The sequence below is a fragment of the Hyalella azteca genome, unplaced genomic scaffold, assembly GCF_000764305.2.
Source record: "Hyalella azteca isolate HAZT.00-mixed unplaced genomic scaffold, Hazt_2.0.2 contig3348, whole genome shotgun sequence".
Lineage (NCBI taxonomy): Eukaryota > Metazoa > Arthropoda > Malacostraca > Amphipoda > Hyalellidae > Hyalella > Hyalella azteca.
The window spans coordinates 174,531-191,102 of NW_025933599.1; the positions used below are offsets into that span (position 1 = coordinate 174,531).

The following is a 16,572-nucleotide window of genomic DNA, read 5'->3' on the forward strand; positions in this document are numbered from 1 at the left end:
ATTGTATCATAGTTACGTCATTATCCTGTATAGCTTGCTAAATTTGTGTTTAATTATCAAGCCTTAAATTTTCATCATGATTCGCTACAGCAAAGAAGAAAGAACAAAAATTATCGCTACAGTCAATAACGATGTCAATAACAGAAGTTCAACGTGATTACAGGATCCATTTCAAAACAAGGATCCTTCAAAAAACACATTTAAATATCTTTATCGAAAATTTGCGGATAACAAAAATTTGCACTCTCGTCAGAAACACTAATGAAGGTTATGAAAGCAACGAAGAGAAGAGCCCTATTTTGTCAAAACAATTGTGGTGGGCATTTAAAAGATATTATATTTAAAAACTAGGATACAATATTACCATAAAAATGTTCTTCTTTTAAATAAAACAAGTTTCAACTTCATAACGTTCTTAGTTTTTTATTTATTAACAAATTAAAAGGGTTACTTAATTCTGAAACACCCTGTACATTTGGTGGTACGCATATGTACCACTTCGGAGTCAACGTGTTAAGGGGCTAAAAAATTCAAGAAATTACCAGAGTTTGAAAATTTAGTGCCTTCCATAATCCAGCAAGAGATTGTGCGAGAATTCATATTCCTAGGCTCTCTTGTAGGAGAATATTTGAACATACTCTTCAATTCATTCCTACTCGTAAATTAAATCAATAAATCGTTTTAGATACTTTCCTTGCGTAAACACTGACGAAATTTTAGTTACTATTATTGTACATGTTAAACTTTTCAGCGACTGAAACTCACTTTACAAGCGACTCATTTACTTTAAACAACTTTTTACAAGCGACTCACTTACTTTAAACAACTTATTACAAGCGACTCACTTACTTTAAACAACTTTTTACAAGCAACTCACTTAAAACAACATTTTACACGCAACTCACTTACTTTAAACAACTGAAACTCACTTTACAAGCGACTCTATGCGGACAAAGCTTGCCGAAGCCAAGAGGCGGCGATATCTTGCGGAGCAGAGTGACGACATCGAGGTGCTTGATCCTACCCTTGGCATCAGGATCGTACTCTGACCAGAGGGTAATGAACTCATCGAGGTGATGAGGGCCCAGGATGGACCAATCACGGGTCAGGTAGTCGAAGTTATCCATGATGACCGCCACGAACAAGTTGATGATCTGGGGTGATGGAACACTTGGAAAATACGGTAAAAAAACGGTCTCATCGGAGTTCTAGTGGAAGTAAAACAGTGAAAGTAAACAGTTTCACCATTTTTTTTATTTTGTACGGGTTTTCAGTGTTAAATTTTAATAAAAACGGCCAAACGTGTTTATTTTCACGTGCCGGCCGGCCACTAGAACGCAAGTGAGACCTTCTAACGACGATTTTTCTAACAGTGAAGTAGCAATGAACGAGCGCGATTTCAAGTACCTTCTGAGAGATATATAATTAACTACAACGAAGATCATGTAGGAATACTAAAACATTGTCGAATGCCAAGATTAATCATATAATATTCAGGCATCCTAGTTTATTGTGAAAACATTTGCGAAAAATAAGACCGTATAAAATGTAAGTTGGACGGAGACGCGGAAGGTAGAAACAAAACAGCGTTCCTATACGGTAGGATCAGAGAGGGTATAACGTACAAGGCGAGCAAAAGCTTAATCAAATTTTCACTCAGAGGGCGCCTGAGAACAATCGAAATAGAGTAACAATTAATATGTTTCAAGAAATAACGGCCATTTTTTTGTCATGATAAGGAATTATTTGACCCACCAGGAAGGAGCAGAGGGTGTAGAATGAGATGAAGTAAGGGTAAGCGATGAGGGAACCGCAGTTGTCCTCAGGCTTGTAGCCCTCGGACGCCTTGTCGCAGCCACGGAACGGCAGACACGACAACATAATTTCCTGCCATGCTTCACCTGCGCATAATGTGGTGCACATCATCGATGTGATGCACATCACTGGGCATACTGCACATCATTAGGCATACTGCACATCATTAGGCATACTGCACATCATTAGGCATACTGCACATCATCGATGTGATGCACATCATTAGCACATCTTGGTACATTTAGTTGAAAGTTTTTCTCAAAGTTTATGTTGCATTCTGCTTGGAATAAACTAAACTTGGAGAATAATAATGTTCAGTTGGAGCATTTTGAAAATTTTTATCGTTGGAAGATCTGAGCATAAATTCTATGGCACTTCGTATTGAGCAAGTAGATTTAAGAGACGTTTAGCTAAGAATGGTAATGTATTTTTGTTATCAAATTGATGATGTTTCAGCATGCAAGAATCGTATGTTAATAGCATATAAATATATACTGAAGCAGCCTTGCAATTCACCGTACAACTGCTTCAGGCACAAAAGCCTTTGTAACTTTAATGTTTATATTTGTAACTTTGATATTTATATTTATAACTTTAATACTTATATTTGTAACTTCGATATTTATATTTGTAACTTTAATATTTATATCTACTTTAATATTATATTTATATTTATTTATATCAATATTATTAATATTATTATTTATATTTACACTCACCAGTTGCTGACCTGAAGAGAATCATCACAGCCTGGAAAAAGGTCTGGAAGTTGTTGTTGCGGTGAATTTGTGTTGAATCGTCCATTTCGATCTTACCAAACACCTGCAATATTAAGACGTGTACTTGAAAACACTTTAGATACGCAACTCCATCAAAAGCTTTATTCATGATAAACAAAGATGCAAATATAGCATCATCATCCGAAACAAGAACAATACTTTTATGACTTGACATTATTCACTTCTAATTAAGCTGAATCATACAAAACTAAATAGATAGAGAACGTAAATTTCAATCACTAAGGTATAAATATTTAACTAAACTCGTAAACTTCGTTGCTCAACATAAAATTCATAAAAAGTCAAGTTAGACTCTTAAATTTTTGACAGGTCTGCAAATTTAAGTAAATTATTGTCGAACTAATAATCGATTAGAGAATTAATCGTTCTTCAAAGGACTTTAAATATACAGCTTACAGAAAAAAAACCTGCATGCCGAATTCCCCAGCACACGGGCATCACCTGCATGCCGACGTCCCCAGCACACGGGCATCACCTGCATGCCGACGTCCCCAGCACACGGGCGTCCCTCACCTGCATGCCGACGACGCCGTATATGAAGAAGAGGAGGAGGATGAGGAGGGCGACGTAAGGCAGGGCCTGGAAGCTCTTGATGAAGGTCCACAAGAGCGTACGAATGCCTTCCCCTTTTGACAAGAGCTTGACGAGGCGCATCACGCGGAACAGCCGGAAGAAGTTTATGGAGAACAAGTTCGAGCCTGGCTGCTCTTTTGAAGACCGAGTAGAGAGGGTTGAAGACGGTGTAGAGAGGGTTGAAGACGGAGTAGAGAGGGTTGAAGACGGTGTAGAGAGGGTTGAAGACGAAGTAGATAGGGTTGAAGACGGGGTAGAGAGGGTTGAAGTCGGAGTAGAGAGGGTTGTGGGAGGGAATAAAGAGTAGAGAGTATGAAGAAGGCCAAATGATAGGGGAAGCCATTAATGTGTAATTTTTTTAATTAAGTGTTCATTGCGATGTGATTGGAAATCGATGTCCAAGAAGCAACTCAGAGTTTTCGTCAAATTTTGGCCTCACGTAGTCGCGGTGCAGATTGCAATATAAGTGGTAATGTGGGAATTTAAAATAAAGAAAAATTGAGGTAGGCGTGGAGAAGTTGAATTGCCGTCAGCGCATCGATGGTCAGGATAGCAGCGCATGAAGGAGAGAAGACAGAACAATGATTAGCAAACAAACATGGATGGCGATAATTACTCACCTCGGTCGGCGCCAATTGCAGCAAGAACTGAAAGTAGTTTGGTACTGAAATCGCTTCCACGGCGGAATTGCTTACGTATTTTCCCCTGTGTGGAAGCTTAAAGTTACAGGCATGTCGAGAACTTGCCTAACTAAAAACTCGCAAATAATAATGGCCGATAATTCGCGTTAGATGAATCAAAAGAACTGCAGTTATCTTTTCTTGCTGACAACTAAAACGAAGAATGTTCAACACATTGAAATTAAATTGGTTTTCATGGTGCCTCCTATCGATTCAACGTACGAATTTAAACTTGTCGTCATATTGATAGATAAAAAATTGGTCATATTGACAAAACTGAAAAGAAATCGAGGAGCCTTGGTGTAGAACGAATACAAATTTTTTCAGGAAACATCCACGCTATAATAAAACTATAATTGTATGTGGCCAAACGAAACGGTTGTTTAATGACCAGTCACCGCACATCTGTTGATGAGTGGTAGGCTATGAGGCTCAGTGGGAATCTATCATCTAAATTGTTTGGTGTAGTAAAGCTACAAGTAAATACTTACTTATAAAAATCAAATGGATATAATTACATTCAACGCATCGTTTCTTAAGCAGAATTAATTCAATCATGAAGAAATTAAATGAAACTTTATACGAATAACTGATGAAATAATTAAACATCGAAAGCAGGTCAAAAGTTTGGCATAGGAATTTATAAGCATTCAAAGAACAATACTTATTCTAAACAAATTTGAAATTAGTACGTGAATATGACACATTTTCGAAAGGAGAAAGCTGATTCGTAAGCAAATGAAGAAAGCCTAACATGTAATGGCTATACGATTAAATGTAAGACTATAAATAAGGCCGAATATATATCCAGGGTACGATGTAAGACTATAAATGAGGCCGAACATATACCAGGGCTACGAGTGAAACTTATGACCAGGATAGGACATGCTCGGAAGTCTCAAGTGCCTATGATAGAAACAGAGGCATGAGCTCTCACTTCTATCTCTCGCAATTGTGTAGTAGCAACGCAAGCTTCCCGTCCGCGAGTACACTGTTAAAGAAACGGCGAAAAAACGGTCCCACCGGCGTTCTATAGTGGCCGGAAATAAACGGATTTCTAGTGTTAAATGAGAATAAAAACGGAGACACGGTGTTACTTTTCACGTGCCGACCGGCCACTGAAACGCCGGTAATACCGTTAACGGTAATTTTTCTAACAGTGTACCATTAAAGCTTCTATCATTCAACTTTGGGAAATGAGACGCTTTTTTTGTTCTCAGTGTAGAACCTCTATAGTAAGAGGTTCTGGTGTAATAAATCAAATACTATAAGTTGGAATGAAGTTGACTATTGTCCTGTTCATTGTGGTGACGTTCGTGTATAAACAAATCTTAGTTTTACAATTAAATTTAATTCTAAATTTCTAAATATTTTTTATTAAATTAATTCCAAATATTGAACGGAACCGCAACATAATGACAGCGTCACTCACAAATATATTTGTGAATAATTCATTTCGAGTTGCGACTGGAATAATTTGTTACCTTCAAACCGTCCTTACAAGGATCAGCATTACAGCCATCAGCTCATTACATATCAGCATGGCTGTGCTCGTAACGTTAGTGGAACACCTCAAAGAAAAGTCTTATTGTGAGCGTGCAAATGACCAGCAGACGAATATATTTTGAAAATTCACCTTTAGAATGTCAAATATTGCGTATAATATTACAGTAACTACTTGTTCCTAGGCAAAAAGAAGAGAAGAAAGGGATAAGAATTCCCTTTTCATTCACATGATTAAACGAAATTTTCTAGTTGTGATAATAGTCTTAATAAACACAGTTCGTAACAGAGTAGAATAGTATGGCATTACAAAATAATTCAATTGATCTACTATATAATGAGGTCCGACTATGAACGGCTAAAATTGAATTGCTACAGTTAGATTTGAAATACACTTTGTTTTTAATAATTTTAGATGAAAATGACACCATTAAACTTCTTCATTGGAATCATTATAGTGTGAACTTGCTGCCTGAAGCAACTAGCAATTTGAAGCAGATCGTCTTTTGCCACAAGATGCATTTCACTTGTACAAGAGGCGGTTATCTCTGCCCTTCTTTGACAAGTCCAAAAGTAATAGGCATCGAACCGAAAATAGAAACCATGGCAGTAATCACTGATTTGAATCGCACTAAGGAAATTATTGATCGGCAACACGAAATAAAATTGATATTAGTGGATTCGCGGCGTTCATTGACATGCCTTAGAATACACACTTCTGTCTCTGGTCTCACACTGGCGTCAATTTAATGGCTACTTTATATACAAATTCCCGGCAAATGACAAGAGTTTCAATTCAAACTATTATGACTAACGCGTCAATGGCGTCTTGTCAATCCGATCGCCAACACCACCTGTCATGACCTAGCGGATAGCATGTATCAGTTTATTTGTTTAATTGATAGCTACAATGTTATTTTAATCAGTCGTTTTGACTCTTCAGAAAACTACGGGATTTTAAGGAGAATTTAATGTGGTGGCGGGTATATTGCAGGAAGCTTTATTAGGTTCAGATGGAAATATTTGCACAAAGCTAAATTTCAAGCCAAAATGGAACGGCATAAATCAAAACAAGTTGACTCAAGGGAAACAACTAAAAATGAACTGCGAATAGAAATACAGTACAAAATTACTCAATGGAACTTTAGGATAAGCAAGTATTTTAGCTTTGCTGTAAAGCGGTCTGGACAAAATTACTCAATGAAACTTTAGGACAAACAAGTATTTTAGCTTTGCTATTAAGCGGTCTGGACAAAATTACTCAATGAAACTTTAGGACAAACAAGTATTTTAGCTTTGCTATTAAGCGGTCTGGGTTAGAAGCTTTTACTGGGACAGAATAGCAGGACACAATTGAAGGACACAGCGGATGAGGGTATAAGTGGTCATTAATTACACTATACAGGGGAGCTACAATTTAGCAACCGATGTAAAACGAACCCAGTCTTCCGGCGCGTCCTGAGGTCAGGTAGCCGTCGAGGTCAGAGGGAAGGGGCGATTGCGACATGTTAGTAAAATAATAATAAAATGTAGACGTATCATTGTTAGTGAATAGCGAAACGATATTTCCAGAAGTCTCAGGTTCATCACAATAATGGCGAGGAAAGCAACAGTAAAAGTAGTATGAATATTACCAATAAAACTTCACAAATCGATGACTAACTACAAGGTGACACATAATTAAAGTGTATCCAGCAAATTACGCGCCGGATTAACCCTCTACCGCCGTACGTCACTCTCATGGAACATAGTTTTTAGCTTAAATTATACGTAAACTATTGAGTGTATCAACCTGAGGACGTTTGTACGCAACAGAGAACATTTTAAAGTTGTCGTACGTGGCGGCAACCATCAGTGCAAGTCATTTCGCGCTCACTAGAACGTATCCTTTTTGGGAAGTAGGCGCGTGACAATATTGCTCCGGTTACTCATGTCAGGCGGTAGAGGGTTAACTATAGAAGCATTTGCTTCGAATTTTCTCCACCAGCTGTAGGTTTAGACGAACTTATACGAGCGGAACAACAGGTGTATCGGAGTCGATGAAACTTGAAATAATTTCCTTATCACGTGGTTGGAGCGGCGAACTGGACGGTGTGTAATTAAGGACATTACAAATTTGACCGTATCGTCCGAAGTTATAAATTATTCAGTATAATGCCGGTATTGATTCGTCAATTGTTTGACTGCGTTACATAATAATTAGGGGATAAAGTGCTGAGCTAACCAAGTTTCAAGGAGAAAGATAGGATTTTGCATTCACATGATCGGGTTACATTGGACATATGTCGATTATTGAAACAGATATATGGTAATAAAACAGATTTATATTAATTAAATAGATATAGATTAATAAGCTGTCTTTCGAACGATCAAATATGTTCATTGAAAAACTTAGTTGCACTAGAAAAATGTCCTTTCAGGATCATCAGGAAAACAAACGCTGGACTGCCTCCTTCACCACAATTTCACGTTGTAGCGAAATAACGTAAATAAAAAAGTAAAAACGCACAATTGTGTATGAAGTCTCGACGTATGATCTTCCATAAGTCCGATGTGCATATATGAATTGCAATTCTTCTTTACATTCGGTCACACACTTGTACGATGAAAAGTATCGTTGATGAATTCTTCTAACAGTATCGGAGTAGAAACGTTTCGTATGAAAATTTATTTAAAATAGTGAGAAAAAATATTGAATTACACCAAAACGTTAATATACACGTGTTAAAACAATAAACGTTCACATCAAGACGTGACAATGGACGCGCACAGCAAAAAAGTTGGCATCAAGACTTTGATGAGCACTTGTTACATCGAAACATTATAAGGATGACGTGTAACAGCAATAAACGTTTACACTTAACCGTTAAGAAGGACATGCTACGGCAATAAACGTTCACACTAAAACTTTAAGAAGGAATTGTTACGACGATTAACGAGTATCCGTTGTTGAAGCGCGATTCAAAAACTGAACTCATTCAACGGAGTAGCACATTTAGAAAAAACTTCACCAATATGTTGGAAAAGTTATGTTGTTCGAATTCACTTTAGATGTTACGGATCTAAAACGATTTCTTTATAAGTCATTGTAAATAGGCGAATAATCACATTCGGGATAACTGTGAAATTATTTAAAAATAGAATTGAATATAAAGTCAAATTGAACAGTAGCAGTATGGGTTTGGGCGGTCCCTATTACATTACCCGGTTCGACAAGCCACGCTACAAGACAAACGTTTATTATCCCAGTGACTGCAATGTTTATATGCAAAAAAGTGTGTTCGAAATATTGTTTATTGTTCTGCTGGAGTTTATTTGAAGATGGCACCGTAAGGTAACCATAGCAACTTTAAGAAGTTGTGTTAATAATGTGCCGATGTGGCAGTGGCATATTAAAATTTGTACGAATGCAAGAATACATTTCATGCAATAGCATGAAACACGATCCGATACATAGCCAGGATGCCCTTTTAACCAAGAATTTAAGTGATTTAAAATACGTGGCTCACTTTAATGCGATGACCGTGTTTATGGAGACATTATCTAATTAAGAGCAATGCACCAAATAAATATACAGTATATAGAAACAAATGCTTTAAAAAAATTCGCACTCTATCATACTAGAAATTCGAATAGCTGGAAATTAACTCTTCCATCAAATTGATGATGCCAAGAATATAAAATTGTTTAATCAAAAAAAGAACGGTATGAGCAGGACTAATGAGAGCTTATATATGAGGATAATTCTAATTAGAGAGGTGTAATAAATAATACTAGCTGGGTATATATATACGAAGAGTAAAAAATGGCATTTCTCCGTAAATGAGTCGCAATCAACACCTGTGGATGCAAGGACGTTATACAGCAATTATTTTGTAAAGTTAAATAAAAAAAATGAACTGACACGAGGATTGAATTTTGAAACGGACAAACATCCTATTAAAAGAGCAAACGGAAGCGAACAGGTGGACAAAATTTGCATTCAGAAGTTCTAAAGCACATCAACCCTCTACCGCCGTATGTCACTCTCCGGGAACATAATTTCAACTTAAACAATACGTAAACTATTGAGTGTAGCAACCTGAGGACGCTTGTACGCAACAGAGAACATTTTAAAGTTGTCGTACGTGGCGGCAAGAATCAGTGCAAGTCATTTTGCGCTCACTAGAACGTATCTTTTTTGGGAAGTAGGCTTGTGACAATATTGCTCCGGTTACTCGTGTCAGGCGGTGGAGGGTTAACGAGTTCTCTCAAAAATTAAAAACTTAATAAATGGCATGGGTCAATTTGTTTCATTAGGTGGGTCATCGCTGATGAGAACACTAACAAGTGTTCTCATTCCACTTAACTAACTCATGATTTGCGTGGCTGTAATAAAGCGACGGTAATAAACTCAATTCTTAAATACAAAGAATTCACATACTTGATATTTGAGCGAGATGATTTAAATTAATTCAAACATTTGTCTCAAAACTGATCATTACTGAAAAATTGTTTGAGCCAAATTATAAACGGGTAAAATTGACCCACATTTGTCTCTAAATAAAGAATACAAATCGACAAATATTATATCAAAAGCCGTTGGAAAATCAGGGGTGGCCGACCAATGACTGCCAAGCGACCTACGCCTATAAGGCGCCTATAAAATTGTACTTGCACTCAGAGTAATGCAAGAATAATTGTCCAAATGATGACACACTTCTTGCCTTGAGTGGGTCATTCTTGCATACTTTGTGTTGACATAAGGGCGCATCAGAGGAACATGTGTCACTATTTAGACAATATGACTCAATCATTTTACTTACACAAAGTGACAATATTTCGACAATATGATTCAACCATTTTTTTCTGAATGCGGGGAGCAATAGCTACAACTATGTTTGGGAACTACTATGTTTATTGAACATGCAGTAAGTCATTATGATATTGAATGATAATTCTAGTTTCCATTCATTAGAACAACATAAGAGAACTTTACCAGCAACAGAGAGATAAAATTAAAATTGCTTTCTCTCTCTCTCTCTCTCTCTCTCTCTCTGTTTTAAATTCACATGAAATCAGTATTAATACTGATCAAACTTTCTCTTCGACGAGATAAATTCCATAGAGCTCTCCCAAACTAAATATACGGTCATTATAATGCAACTAAATAAAGCTATAGTACTTCAAAATGACGTTAAAAAGATATTTATGCATGAAGCTTCAAATTATTCTATCATGCAAAATAAAGATTTCAAAACTACTTTTCCACTTTTTAATGCCTAAGCATAACAAGCAATAAGCAGGCACACTGAATTCCTTTAAAGTACAGAAATTTGCAACATAAATGTTGTCGCGCTTCGAAATTTTGCTGATTTGGGAATAACTTAGCAAGCTTGCAATGTCAGAAGCCTCAAATTTCAACTTTCAATCAAGTGTTATAATATTACGTACATTTTAGTTAGTTACTTCGCAGAAAAAAGGGCCATGAAAAACGACTGCTTATTTTAATAATTTGAATTCAAAATATATTGGGAATGTATTGACGATCGAGCTTAAACTGCGTGAATTAATTGCCGAAAGACTGGCACATATTCTCAAAATTCAGTATGATCTACTGTTCTACTGCATTCAATATAACAAAGTACTCAGTGGATACTGACTTTTCTTTAAACGAATTCATTTATTTTAATCTTCAATTATGTTCAATTTTGTAGACCTCAACATAGCTAATTTCTGGCAAGCTATAACGAGCAAAACTAAACACCAGAGGCGCTCAGGTGTTTAATCGACTATTGTGAGGAGACATGCAAGGCCCCATAGTCCAATTTAATGCTCCAGAATACTTACGGCTGCGGCCAATTCACTACGTGAACGCACCCACTATATTATACATTGGTTTATTTTATTACACTTTATGTGCTAAACTGTGTCTGCTACATTCTGTTTTGGCGCTGCCCGCGTAACACGAAGCGTAGTCTTCAATCATATTAGCAGCAGGCAGATTACAGCCCTTATTGTGAATAGGAGTAGAAGATATTACATTAAACTTATTTGATAGTGATGGGTAAAATTTAATTAGCGAGTAGATCATATATTTACTGTTTCAACAATCATAAGGGACGCACGAAGAAGATAAAAAGATGGACACATAACAATTTTTTGAATAACAAATAAGCATAAGAATGCAAAGGCACCGCTTAATTTTCTTCCTGTTCAAGGCCCCAACCTGCCTTTATTAGCGGTAGAAGCTGTCCTCATGCACCACACGTATTGCCACATATTGCATGCAAACTGGTATTATTACGGTACAGATATATACAGATTCACCATCACAAATAGCAGGCACTATAGTGCCGCTACACGGCACCTACTCTTAGCAATAAAGGGAATTTGTATGCAACTGAGATCGGGCAGAATAAGAAAAGTGAACAAACCTCGATGCTAGGCGACAGTCCCGAGTCACTTATTGCAACCAGAGCCATACGCTTCTGTGTTGGAGGAAGAAGTACAGCACAACGCTAGATCAGGCAGGGTTAGTAGAGGTTTCCCCTAGACCAGGCAAGGTTGCTCTAGGGCAGGTAGGGTTAGATGAATGCTGTCTTCACAACACGTGAAGTTTTATAACTGTTTTTCTAGATCAGATAAAATCAAAAGACGCCGATTTCCTTCTTTGATCGCCTAGAGAGCTATATAATTCATCTAGATCAGTCTCAGCTAAGAATTACTAAGTAGCTACTAAAGTCTGTTTTGCTAGCGTGTACTATTTACTTGAAAATGAGAAGCGAGTAAACAAATGGTCAATTAACTGAACTGAAATTAACGGATTAAACTCATCGTAAACTAATTCTTGCTGTCTAGCAAAAATCTGTACTTTTTGCATCGGCTCGCAGAAACCGGTTCGCATTTTTGAGTCATGACAAAGAGACACGTTGCAACCAAAGACTTAGTTCGTCATCTTGGTTTCGGCAACTGGCAAGATTTTTTTCATCATAGTTTCGAGCTATCGGGTATTGGAAAACAAGTGAAAACGCGCGGAGAAAACTTGGATAAAGTGAAAAAAGTTAGGACCTTTGCACAGTTTGCCCTCGTATACCTGAGTGAACAGTTTGGTATATTTTATTATGGTTGAAGATTTAAATTTGGTACATCATTACAAGCGCCGAAGTACATATTGCTTCTAGCATCGGGACGGTTCAAAAAAAGAAAATCTTTATTTGATTTAAAATCAATGAATTTTCTCCGGGGAGTGAAGCTTTACCTATTTATTAACCTAGCTATTTACCTATAGAAATCGATTGCTTGCTCATAGATTACCAGCACATTAGAGTATAAGTAATTGGATTTAGTAAGCTAGGTAAAATTGCAGCGTATCAAATAACGAAATAGTATAAATTGATGCAAATAAGATAGTTTAAAAATGGCGAAATAATGATATAGCAGTGGAAAATATACATGTCTTTAAGAAGATAATCTTTCCTAATACTATTAAATTACATGAAATTCTGAGATTTCCCTCAATCAATAATGCGACATGAGTCTTGTTCCAAGTAAACACTAGCAAACGTATGCATTTCCATAAAAAATAAAACAGAAAAATTAATAAAAATAATGGAAGAGAAATGATTGAATGTGAACAAATGAAAAATTACATGATTTCATCAGGAATTGAAATTAATTTTCCTGACGAAGGTGAGTACAAAAAATTATATATTCATCTAAATACATTAATTTTTAATCTGACCTTGTCATGCAAGCTTACATTATAGAATGATCACACATAACGAATATTCCTACTGAAATAAAATACGTTTTTGAGGTATATATAAATCCCAAAATTTAATAGACATGGGGAAATAATGCCATCAATTTTACACATTAACTCGCTCAGTAAAGGAAAATACACACATTTCATTATCAATATTAAACTAATTGAAGAAGCATATGGCAACCGCTTATTTTTTGCTAAGGACCACTGTGCAAAAATATTTTTTACGCCATCAATATATTTTAAATAACTGAATTTATTCTTCTAAAAGGAACAATAAAAAAACTCCTTCAGATGCTCAAAAATTTAGGCATCGTCGAAAAAATCACAGCCGAGCTAGCAAAAAAAAATGTCAATGTAGCCGCAAAAAGTTGCAAAATATATACTCTTATTACAAGCAGCGTATTACGCCCCTGAAAATGAGAGTGCAAATTCAACGCTACTAAAATTCACACGAAGCTCATTCGGAAATAATTGAAATTCACATCATCACAATAATTTGTACACACACGAAATAAACGGTTTATCCAGTACCAGATTCGACCATGAATCCTCCCCAGTTAATAATGAATGTGCTGTCGGCTTTTCTCTGAATTGCTCGTTTTTCTTCACAAGGAAATGAATACAGCTAAAACATTTCTCATGACATTAACACAATGACTCTAGATATTATAAGTACAAAAGCACGAAATTAGAGCAGCAATGTTGATTTGATGATGAATTTGACTGGAACAACGTGTTTCAACAGGAGGTGCATGAGCATTGAGCAAACCTGGTATTGCAAGAACCGTTGATCACCAGGCCTCGCGTAAGATGCATCAATATCAAGACATCCATCGATCAGAAGGAATAATTGATCATGTAGATATAACTGCCCATACGCACACTGAACATGTTACTGATAACTCATGGGGAGAATTCACCCATCATGTCACTCTATAATGGGTGAATGGATCAGCTTAAATCATTCAACCGACAAACGTAAAAGTAAACCCGAGAACAGTACACATGTATTTCACCCATTGCAAAACTAGTGACTGGACTGACTTTTTAATTGACAATGAATTTTTATAAAGTGGACCTAATTCCAAAGATTTTCAAATCTCGAATACTTCTGCTAATAAAATTAAGACTAATAATCACGGTAGGAACGAATGTTGAGTTATGAATAACCTATTCCCCATGAGTTATAAATAACATAGTTTATATCACAATGGAATTGAGGCAGGGAACCCAAACCTGATAATGAGGTAATAGGATTGCGATTAACTCAATCTAGATATCAACAAGACGATATGGTCAGCATCATCAGTGGTTGAAATATTAATCCTGCCTTCATGAAATAATCCATAAAATATAGTGAATAATTCAAATATTAATAAATAATTCAAATAATTTAAAATAATAATAACCTTCATATTCAGGCTTGGGTGCTCTAGAGCTCTGAGCTGTCGACATAGCAGTCGTTTCATCAGGAAAAAGCTGGAAAAATTACTTTGATGATAGCCTTTTACGTTTTTTTTGTGCTACACATTCGGCATGTAGCGTCTTCTGAAATATTTACTATAGAAATATTAAGTAGTATGACAGCATTTCTGTACTGCCGATCTGCACCACAGTAAAAGTGGGACAAAGATACGGTATTTCGTGCTTCAGAAGGAGTCATAATTGGAAAATCCTTCAATTTCAATAACCTCTGAATTAAAAATTATCTGAATATTTGGGTCTTCGAGCCAATACCCGAAGAGTCTTATTAAACCAAATTGCATCGTAGGAAAACCCCTACAGTATGAATATCGCAATAGCGCTGCCGAGTACAAAGCTTTCATGGATCAAAAGACTGCCATGTGGACGGAGCTGAGAAACAGACTGCTGCTCAGGCAAAAATTCCTCCTGCAGAAAATGGAGGCTTAGTCCGCATTATCATCCGTATTAAAAATATTCCCATCAATAAACTAAAGTTCTCGAACTCAATAATCAAAAATCCTTTCAGTGAGACGTTCTAAATTTATATGCAATTATAATGTGCACAGCTGAGCTTAGAACGATTCTCCGCGATTCTCCATAACTTTAATGCCTGATTTTGCAAAAGAAATTTATATGGAAATTCTTTATTCGGTTCAGTAATCTTCTGTCTGCATGCTTTCAATCACACATGAATCGGATTTTTTTTATTTAAGCACCGGCATTTATCAAAGCTTCTCATCTGCATTGCAAAGTCTGCTTCTTATAAAATGGTTTACTTACAGGGAATATAACAACATAATTATTAAATAAACGCAATAATCTACATAGAAACCTTTCAGAATTTCAGCTAAAAATTCCATCAATTTGCAAATTACTAGAGAGACGTCGGTTCAAATATTTCACTGAAACAATGTTGTGCAACTAAATGAATATTCAACCCAAGTGATAAATAAAGCGATGATAAGACAAACCGGTGACGTTAGTCCGTTCCTCTTAGAAATTGGAAGATAAACCGATGACTTTGGTCCGTCCCTCTTGAAACGGTAACGTAACGGAAATTGTAACGGTTTAGTGTACGAGTATAGGATCGTGAAAAATCTTAGAAAAATTATTTTAAATAAAATGTTTTGTTTTGCCGAGAATAAAATTTCAAAGTACGTTATATATATATATACCGTATATATATAGTAAAAGTGTCATATCATGTTTTAAAGCTAAATTTGCTCGGAAATTCATAAATTTCTTGTGCTTAAAAGCATCATAATTATGGAGAATCACAGGTCGCTGCGACCTCGTGACCTGGGGAAGACATGGGGATGATGCGGGCAGGTTTTGATGAAACGATCCTCCAAGGGGCTCATGGCGCCCAAGGGGAATCCGTCTCCCCATTCTGCCTCAAGAGGGAACAAACTGACCCTCATGCTTTCCAAGTGGAAATCCATTGTGGAAATCCAAGTGGAAATCCAAGTGGAAACCCATTGTGGAAATCCATTGTGGAAATCCATTGTGGAAATCCATTGTGGAAATCCATTGTGGAAATCCAAGTGGAAATCCATTGTGGAAATCCAAGTGGAAATTCATTGTCCAGGGACCGTACCATCAAAGATTACTCAACTTGAACGCCAATTTCTAGGCTGTGATTGATAATTATATTATCAGTCTGCTTATATCGCAAGTTCACAAGGAATTTAAAAGCAAAGAAAACACTAAGCAAATTCACTAACGGCTTGAAAAACCGTTAGTGGTTGGCTGATGGAGCTACGAACGCGTCACTGGTTTCAAACATTTAGCCTATTAAGGTTCCAGTATACTTTAAAACACGCAACGTTTCAAATGGGAATTTATTGTTACAAATTGCATGTTATATGTTGAAGGATATTATTCCCTGGACACATGGGTTACAGAAATATACCCCCACGCCCCCCACAGGTCAGTCGCTCGTTTTTCATGCGCGTAGAGCGGGTTTTGTTCAGGCCACGGAACGAGC

At 36.5% G+C, this 16,572-nt stretch overlaps 1 protein-coding gene across 1 annotated transcript in view; it reads right to left on the minus strand.

Annotated features, from left to right (window-relative positions):
- The window catches only part of LOC108668670 (voltage-dependent calcium channel type D subunit alpha-1), a 71,556-nt gene that overhangs the window by 18,975 nt on the left and 36,009 nt on the right, over nucleotides 1-16,572 (minus strand). Inside the window, exons 17-20 of the mRNA XM_047879559.1 lie at nucleotides 3,129-3,317; nucleotides 2,535-2,637; nucleotides 1,756-1,901; nucleotides 930-1,154 (exon numbers count right to left, since the gene is read on the minus strand). Coding sequence (XP_047735515.1) covers nucleotides 930-1,154; nucleotides 1,756-1,901; nucleotides 2,535-2,637; nucleotides 3,129-3,317 — 663 coding nt within the window. The remainder of the gene's footprint in view (nucleotides 1-929; nucleotides 1,155-1,755; nucleotides 1,902-2,534; nucleotides 2,638-3,128; nucleotides 3,318-16,572) is intronic.